Genomic DNA, 9,353 nt, shown 5'->3' on the forward strand with positions numbered 1-9,353 from the left:
TGCTATACCCGTGACTCCAGTCATTCTTAAACAACCTCCAATTCTCCCCGAACCTAATTATTGGCCCATTTGTTTATTTTTTCTTTTAATTATCTTATTGTATCCTGTAATCCGGTTACATTTACATGATGTCAGAAAGAGTCTGCTTGTTTCTACATGATGTCAGAAAGAGTCTGCTTGTTTTACATGATGTCAGAAAGAGTCTGCTTGTTTCTACATGATGTCAGAAAGTCTGCTTGTTTCTTTGTGATGTCAGAAAGAGTCTGCTTGTTTCTACATGATGTCAGAAAGTCTGCTTGTTTCTTTATGATGTCAGAAAGAGTCTGCTTGTTTCTACATGATGTCAGAAAGAGTCTGCTTGTTTCTACATGATGTCAGAAAGCATCTGCTTGTTTCTACATGATGTCAGAAAGAGTGTTCTTGTTTTTACATGATGTCAGAAAGAGTCTGCTTGTTACTTTATGATTGTTACGGACCCTGAGTTCTCCAGCACTCAGCTTCTACTCCGCACCCTTATTCCTGCACCATTTTCAGGACCATGGAGAGCGCCCAGCTCCCTGGCTTCACTCTATGCAGCTGACTCCCATCAGGAATCACCCAGCTGGAGCAGATAAAGATCAGCGCTGCCCAGAGGGAGAGAGAGAGGAGAGAGCGAGAGAGAGAGAGAGGATTGAGGCTGACAGAGAGAGGACTGGAGAGAGGATTGGAGTGAAATATTGCTTACTTTGGAGAACTTGTGGACGGTTGCCCCTGGCTGGTTTAATTTCCACCCGCATAAGAAAACCGGTTGAGCTCCGGTTTTCTTTGCTCTTAACAGAGTTGACTGTTGCGTGGGTGAGTTGGTTCACCTGTGGACCTTTTGGTAAGGCCTCCGGGCAAGCTCCGTTGTTCCTGGTTTATTTTCAGAACCAGTGAGTTTCCGTTCCCATTGTTATTTGCTCCTTTAGTTACTTTAAGCCCTCAGCATTTGTTCCTGCAGCCTAAATTAAACTCCTATTTTCATTAAACAGGTTTTTTCTCCCTTAGGGACACCTTTAGTTAATAAAAGGACTTTCTTTTGACTGTGACTTGGTGTCAGATTGGTTCTTTTCTTTTCTCACGTTCCTGTGTTAGGCCTCCCTGAACCTAGACCAGGCTGAGGTCGTAACATATTGGAGGCTCGTCCGGGATATTATTTTGTTATTAATTTATTTGTTACGTTAACGTGATTGGTGGTGTGATTTGAGTACCCGTGTTTTTGTTGCTGATTTTTGTGCTAACGTGAGCATGTTTAATTTAAAGGAGTTTCTGGCTGCCCCTTCTCGGGACCAGGTCGAAAGCTTCAAAAGGACCGAACTGGCAGAGTTGGCTGTACACCTCGGTCTCCAAGGCATCCAGAACCTGCTGAAAAATGAATTAAAGGATTCTGTGATGGCCGCGTTGGAAAAGGAAGGTTTGTTACAACCTCCTTTCAGTGACTCTTCGGATTTGCCCCTGAAACAGGACATGGAGGATGGACAGACTGTGAAAGCTTCTACTTCCGTTCCTGTGGGTGCTGCACCCGAGCGCCCTTCTGTCCCAGATGAACAGGACGCTCTTTCGCGGCAGACGCCGCTCACAGGAGAGAGTTTATCCACCACTTCCTCTGCTGCTAGTATGGAGAATGCACGTCTTCGTCTCAGGCTGGCCCGCATGAAATATGAGGCTGAGGAAAAGTCCCGATTGCAGCAAATCGAACTGGAAATCCGCCGCTGTGAGATCGAGGCTGAAACAAAGTTAAAACTGAAACGTATGGAGTTGGAATACCAAGCAAGAGGAGGTGCTTCTTCTACTACAGACTATGAGCACGAGAGGTCCATGGAAAAACAGAGAAACGAGTGTGACATCAGCAAGTGCCTTGTTCTGGTGCCGACTTTCCGGGAGAGCGAGGTTGACAGCTACTTCGCTACATTCGAGCGTCTGGCTGCTGCTTTAGACTGGCCCCAAGAGGTGTGGTCCACTATGCTGCAGTGTAAGTTAACCGGAAAGGCTCAAGAGGTAATTGCTTCTCTTTCTTTATCTGACAGCATGGATTATAATAAAGTGAAAGCTGCTGTTCTTGTTGCTTATGAGTTGGTTCCTGAAGCCTATCGTCAGAAGTTCCGGTCACAGAATGTAAAACTCTCCACGCAAACTTATGTTGAGTTCTCCAGAGAAAAAGCTCTGATGTTTGAGAAATGGATCCTTGCCTCAAAGGTTGAAACTCTACAGGATCTTAAAGAGCTAATTCTCCTGGAGGAATTTAAGAAGTGTTTGCCAGAGAGGTTGGCATTATATTTAAATGAAAGACAAGTATCTTCTCTCTCCTCAGCCGCCCTACTGGCGGATGAGTTTGTGTTGACGCACCGTGTTGGTGGTGTTCATCAGGGTGAATCTGCTCGCCCGGTGTCAGTAACACCTTTTAGAAACTCTCCTTCTCCTCCTCGTCCTCAGAAACCTCGCTGTTATTATTGCCACCTGGTGGGGCATGTCGCGAGAGATTGTGTAATCCTCAAGCGGAGGAATGAAAAAAGAGGGTCTGCTGCGCAGCCCGTGGGTTTTGTCTCCAAGTCGGGAGAAAATAACCGTGGTTTTGGTCCTTTCATGTCAGAAGGACAAGTGTCTCTTACAGAAAGCTGTGAAAAGCTGACCCCTGTTAAGATTTTAAGAGACACTGGGGCTTCTCAGACGTTAATTTCACAGAAAGTGTTGCCATTTGATGACTTGAGCTCTACCGGCTCTTCCGTGTTGTTGGCTGGAGTAAATGCTGTGCCTGTTTCTCGCCCGCTTCACAGAATTTACTTAAGGAGTGGACTTTTTACTGGGTCGTGTGAAGTAGCAGTCTGCCCTTCCTTGCCTGTGGAAGGTGTAGCTCTTCTTTTAGGGAACGACTTGGCTGGAGGTGCGGTCATTCCTCCCCCAGTGGTGAAAGAGAACATCGCACCCGGAGAGTGTGAGGAGACTCCCGCAGGAGTGCTCCCCACTTGTGTGTGTACCCGATCTCAAGCTAAGAGAGCGCATGAGATTTTGGATCTCTCCAGTTTGTTTGACGATTCGCAGAGTGATGTTCTTAATCCCGCTGAAACAACTTCTTCCACTCATCTGGTCACAAATGAAGTGTTGTCCAATATGTTTCCGCTAAGTCCGGCTTCTTTGGAGGCGGAACAACGGTCTGATAAATCTCTGACCGACTGCTTTGAGCATGTGGGAAAGAAAATAAATGGAACTACTGGTTATGTTATTAAGAATGATGTGTTTCTGAGAAATTGGTGTAAACCAGTAGCTAAAAACATCACAGACCGTCGCAGGAAAATTTGTGTTCCTAATGTTAACATGTTAGAAAGATATCTGTCTCCTCAGACTACTGCACAACCACCCGGTGAGGCCGCGGTGTGCGCAGCCGCTGCCATCACTCCAGTTCTGGATGAGGTTACCCAAACCCATCTAATGGCGCCAGAACTTCCTTTGTGCAGCATTTATCTGGATAACATAGTTACTCACACTTCCTCCTGGGATGACCTGTTGGCTTTGGAAAATCCTGTTACTCATCTGGAACCGACCAGCTTCACCACGAACCTCGCAACTCATTGTTTTTATAAGAAAGTTGCTGCTGTGGTAGCTACACTAACATTTTTACTGTCTCCAAAGGTCCCGTTTGTATTGGATGTTGGTGCTCAAGCGTCCTGTGATGGCTGCAAACACATGAAGCCGCCACCGGAAAGGAACCGAGAATGTCATCGCTGATTGTTTATCGCGATCCTTCAGCACCCACGATCAGTTTTCAGACGGCTGAGATCCCCTGGCTAGTGTGGAGAGATTATTTCCTCTTTAGGGGATAATCTATTTGTTATTTTGTTAGTGTTGTGGCCCATGGGTTAGTGTTGGTGATTCATTTCACCTTCTCGGGAGCACTCCAGAAAGAGAACCTCTCTTTGCTGGTTATGTTTTTTTTTTGTGTGTCTTTTGCACCGTGCTTAATCTGCCCGCCCAAATCCACATGAAGAGCTAGGCTTATTTTTAGTTAGTTTTTGGTTAGGCAGATGGCGGGGACTCGGTCTCTGTGTGGGCGTTTGGTGTTTCTGGTAGAAAAAAAAAAGGGGAGACACATTATGAGAAAAATGGTGTTTTTATTCTGTTTTCACTTCCACCATTTTTCTTTACTTTAGGTATGGGGGTGTTACGGACCCTGAGTTCTCCAGCACTCAGCTTCTACTCCGCACCCTTATTCCTGCACCATTTTCAGGACCATGGAGAGCGCCCAGCTCCCTGGCTTCACTCTATGCAGCTGACTCCCATCAGGAATCACCCAGCTGGAGCAGATAAAGATCAGCGCTGCCCAGAGGGAGAGAGAGAGGAGAGAGCGAGAGAGAGAGAGAGAGGATTGAGGCTGACAGAGAGAGGACTGGAGAGAGGATTGGAGTGAAATATTGCTTACTTTGGAGAACTTGTGGACGGTTGCCCCTGGCTGGTTTAATTTCCACCCGCATAAGAAAACCGGTTGAGCTCCGGTTTTCTTTGCTCTTAACAGAGTTGACTGTTGCGTGGGTGAGTTGGTTCACCTGTGGACCTTTTGGTAAGGCCTCCGGGCAAGCTCCGTTGTTCCTGGTTTATTTTCAGAACCAGTGAGTTTCCGTTCCCATTGTTATTTGCTCCTTTAGTTACTTTAAGCCCTCAGCATTTGTTCCTGCAGCCTAAATTAAACTCCTATTTTCATTAAACAGGTTTTTTCTCCCTTAGGGACACCTTTAGTTAATAAAAGGACTTTCTTTTGATTGTGACTTGGTGTCAGATTGGTTCTTTTCTTTTCTCACGTTCCTGTGTTAGGCCTCCCTGAACCTAGACCAGGCTGAGGTCGTAACAATGATGTCATAAAGAGTCTGCTTGTTTCTACATGATGTCAGAATGAGACTGCTTGCTTTTACATGATGTCAGAAAGAGTCTGCTTGTTTCTAGAAGATGTCATAAAGAGTCTGCTTGTTTCTAGAAGATGTCATAAAGAGTCTGCTTGTTTCTACATAATGTCAGAAAGAGTCTGCTTGTTTTTTCATGATGTCAGAAAGAGTCTGCTTGTTTCTACATGATGTCAGAAAGTCTGCTGGTTTCTTTATGATGTCAGAAAGAGTCTGCTTGTTTCTAGATGATGTCAGAATGAGACTGCTTGTTTCTACATGATGCCAGAAAGAGTATGCTTGTTTTTCATGATGTCAGAAAGAGTCGGCTTGTTTCTACATGATGTCAGAAAGTCTGCTTGTTTCTTTATGATGTCAGAAAGAGTCTGCTTGTTTCTACATGATGTCAGAAAGAGTCTAATTGTTTTTACATGATGTCAGACAGTCTGCTTGTTTCTACATGATGTCAGAAAGAGTCTGCTCTTTTTTTTCATGATGTCAGAAAGAGTCTGCTTGTTTCTACATGATGTCAGAAAGTCTGCTTGTTTCTTTATGATGTCAGAAAGAGTCTGCTTGTTTCTACATGATGTCAGAAAGAGTCTGCTTGTTTCTACATGATGTCAGAATGAGACTGCTTGTTTCTACATGATGTCAGAAAGAGTCTGCTTGTTTCTACATGATGCCAGAAAGAGTATGCTTGTTTTTCATGATGTCAGAAAGAGTCTGCTTGTTTCTACATGATGTCAGAAAGTCTGCTTGTTTCTTTATGATGTCAGAAAGAGTCTGCTTGTTTCTACATGATGTCAGAAAGAGTCTGCTTGTTTCTACATGATGTCAGAAAGCATCTGCTTGTTTCTACATGATGTCAGAATGAGTGTGCTTGTTTTTACATGATGTCAGAAAGAGTCTGCTTGTTTCTACATGATGTCAGAAAGAGTGCTTGTTTCTACATGATGTCAGAAAGAGTGCTTGTTTCTACATGATGTCAGAAAGAGTCTGCTTGTTTCTACATGATGTCAGAAAGTCTGCTTGTTTCTTTGTGATGTCAGAAAGAGTCTGCTTGTTTCTACATGTTGTCAGAAAGAGTCTGCTTGTTTCTAGATGATGTCAGAAAGAGTCTGCTTGTTTCTACATGATGCCAGAAAGAGTATGCTTGTTTTTCATGATGTCAGAAAGAGTCGGCTAGTTTCTACATGATGTCAGAAAGTCTGCTTGTTTCTTTATGATGTCAGAAAGAGTCTGCTTGTTTCTACATGATGTCAGAAAGAGTCTGCTTGTTTCTACATGATGTCAGAAAGCATCTGCTTGTTTCTACATGATGTCAGAATGAGTGTGCTTGTTTTTACATGATGTCAGAAAGAGTCTGCTTGTTTCTACATGATGTCAGAAAGAGTGCTTGTTTCTACATGATGTCAGAAAGAGTCTAATTGTTTTTACATGATGTCAGAAAGTCTGCTTGTTTCTACATGATGTCAGAAAGAGTCTGCTTGTTTCTAGATGATTTCAGAATGAGACTGCTTGTTTCTACATGATGTCAGAAAGAGTCTGCTTGTTTTTACATGATGTCAGAAAGAGTCTGCTTGTTTCTACATGATGTCAGAAAGAGTCTGCTTGTTTTACATGATGTCAGAAAGAGTCTGCTTGTTTCTACATGATGTCAGAAAGTCTGCTTGTTTCTTTGTGATGTCAGAAAGAGTCTGCTTGTTTCTACATGATTTCAGAAAGTCTGCTTGTTTCTTTATGATGTCAGAAAGAGTCTGCTTGTTTCTACATGATGTCAGAAAGCATCTGCTTGTTTCTACATGATGTCAGAAAGAGTGTTCTTGTTTTTACATGATGTCAGAAAGAGTCTGCTTGTTACTTTATGATGTCATAAAGAGTCTGCTTGTTTCTACATGATGTCAGAATGAGACTGCTTGCTTTTACATGATGTCAGAAAGAGTCTGCTTGTTTCTAGAAGATGTCATAAAGAGTCTGCTTGTTTCTACATGATGTCAGAAAGAGGCTGCTTGTTTTTTCATGATGTCAGAAAGAGTCTGCTTGTTTCTACATGATGTCAGAAAGTCTGCTTGTTTCTTTATGATGTCAGAAAGAGTCTGCTTGTTTCTAGATGATGTCAGAATGAGACTGCTTGTTTCTACATGATGTCAGAAAGTCTGCTTGTTTCTACAAGATGTCAGAAAGAGTGCTTGTTTCTACATGATGTCAGAAAGAGTCTAATTGTTTTTACATGATGTCAGAAAGAGTCTGCTTGTTTCTTTATGATGTCATAAAGAGTCTGCTTGTTTCTACATGATGTCAGAATGAGACTGCTTGCTTTTACATGATGTCAGAAAGAGTCTGCTTGTTTCTAGAAGATGTCATAAAGAGTCTGCTTGTTTCTACATGATGTCAGAAAGAGTCTGCTTGTTTTTACATGATGTCAGAAAGTCTGCTTGTTTCTACATGATGTAAGAAAGAGTGCTTGTTTCTACATGATGTCAGAAAGAGTCTAATTGTTTTTACTTGATGTCAGAAAGTCTGCTTGTTTCTACATGATGTCAGAAAGAGTCTGCTTGTTTCTACATGATGTCAGAAAGAGTCTGCTTGTTTTTTCATGATGTCAGAAAGAGTCTGCTTGTTTCTACATGATGTCAGAAAGTCTGCTTGTTTCTTTATGATGTCAGAAAGAGTCTGCTTGTTTCTAGATGATGTCAGAATGAGACTGCTTGTTTCTACATGATGTCAGAAAGAGTCTGCTTGTTTCTACATGATGCCAGAAAGAGTATGCTTGTTTTTCATGATGTCAGAAAGAGTCGGCTTGTTTCTACATGATGTCAGAAAGTCTGCTTGTTTCTTTATGATGTCAGAAAGAGTCTGCTTGTTTCTACATGATGTCAGAAAGAGTCTGCTTGTTTCTACATGATGTCAGAAAGCATCTGCTTGTTTCTACATGATGTCAGAATGAGTGTGCTTGTTTTTACATGATGTCAGAAAGAGTCTGCTTGTTTCTACATGATGTCAGAAAGAGTGCTTGTTTCTACATGATGTCAGAAAGAGTCTAATTGTTTTTACATGATGTCAGAAAGTCTGCTTGTTTCTACATGATGTCAGAAAGAGTCTGCTTGTTTCTAGATGATTTCAGAATGAGACTGCTTGTTTCTACATGATGTCAGAAAGAGTCTGCTTGTTTTTACATGATGTCAGAAAGAGTCTGCTTGTTTCTACATGATGTCAGAAAGTGTCTGCTTGTTTTACATGATGTCAGAAAGAGTCTGCTTGTTTCTACATGATGTCAGAAAGAGTCTGCTTGTTTCTACATGATGTCAGAAAGTCTGCTTGTTTCTTTGTGATGTCAGAAAGAGTCTGCTTGTTTCTACATGATTTCAGAAAGTCTGCTTGTTTCTTTATGATGTCAGAAAGAGTCTGCTTGTTTCTACATGATGTCAGAAAGCATCTGCTTGTTTCTACATGATGTCAGAAAGAGTGTTCTTGTTTTTACATGATGTCAGAAAGAGTCTGCTTGTTACTTTATGATGTCATAAAGAGTCTGCTTGTTTCTACCTGATGTCAGAATGAGACTGCTTGCTTTTACATGATGTCAGAAAGAGTCTGCTTGTTTCTAGAAGATGTCATAAAGAGTCTGCTTGTTTCTACATGATGTCAGAAAGAGGCTGCTTGTTTTTTCATGATGTCAGAAAGAGTCTGCTTGTTTCTACATGATGTCAGAAAGTCTGCTTGTTTCTTTATGATGTCAGAAAGAGTCTGCTTGTTTCTAGATGATGTCAGAATGAGACTGCTTGTTTCTACATGATGTCAGAAAGTCTGCTTGTTTCTACATGATGTCAGAAAGAGTGCTTGTTTCTACATGATGTCAGAAAGAGTCTAATTGTTTTTACATGATGTCAGAAAGAGTCTGCTTGTTTCTTTATGATGTCATAAAGAGTCTGCTTGTTTCTACATGATGTCAGAATGAGACTGCTTGCTTTTACATGATGTCAGAAAGAGTCTGCTTGTTTCTAGAAGATGTCATAAAGAGTCTGCTTGTTTCTACATGATGTCAGAAAGAGTCTGCTTGTTTTTACATGATGTCAGAAAGTCTGCTTGTTTCTACATGATGTAAGAAAGAGTGCTTGTTTCTACATGATGTCAGAAAGAGTCTAATTGTTTTTACTTGATGTCAGAAAGTCTGCTTGTTTCTACATGATGTCAGAAAGAGTCTGCTTGTTTCTACATGATGTCAGAAAGAGTCTGCTTGTTTTTTCATGATGTCAGAAAGAGTCTGCTTGTTTCTACATGATGTCAGAAAGTCTGCTTGTTTCTTTATGATGTCAGAAAGAGTCTGCTTGTTTCTAGATGATGTCAGAATGAGACTGCTTGTTTCTACATGATGTCAGAAAGAGTCTGCTTGTTTCTACATGATGCCAGAAAGAGTATGCTTGTTTTTCATGATGTCAGAAAGAGTCGGCTTGTTTCTACATGATGTCA

General features: G+C 41.8%; 1 protein-coding gene across 1 annotated transcript; it reads left to right on the top strand.

Moving 5' to 3' along the window:
- The first annotated feature begins 465 nt into the window (after nt 1–465).
- On the top strand, nt 466–4,831 carry LOC139073109 (uncharacterized). The gene is made up of 2 exons (XM_070556080.1): nt 466–834; nt 1,282–4,831. Exons 1-2 carry the CDS (start codon nt 571–573, stop codon nt 3,739–3,741), a joined length of 2,724 nt encoding a protein of 907 aa, XP_070412181.1. The 5' UTR covers nt 466–570; the 3' UTR covers nt 3,742–4,831.
- The last annotated feature ends 4,522 nt before the right edge of the window (nt 4,832–9,353 follow it).

The sequence above is a fragment of the Nothobranchius furzeri genome, chromosome 11 (genome assembly GCF_043380555.1).
Source record: "Nothobranchius furzeri strain GRZ-AD chromosome 11, NfurGRZ-RIMD1, whole genome shotgun sequence".
Classification (NCBI taxonomy): domain Eukaryota; kingdom Metazoa; phylum Chordata; class Actinopteri; order Cyprinodontiformes; family Nothobranchiidae; genus Nothobranchius; species Nothobranchius furzeri.

What these genes read in the sequence shown, in the direction of transcription:
- LOC139073109 (XM_070556080.1), top strand. Translation starts at nt 571, where the DNA reads ATGCAGCTGACTCCCATCAGGAATCACCCAGCTGGAGCAGATAAAGAT. An exon ending in CAGAGTTGACTGTTGCGTGG is followed by an intron (nt 835 to 1,281) that starts GTGAGTTGGTTC and finishes TTTAATTTAAAG; the next exon opens with GAGTTTCTGGCTGCCCCTTC.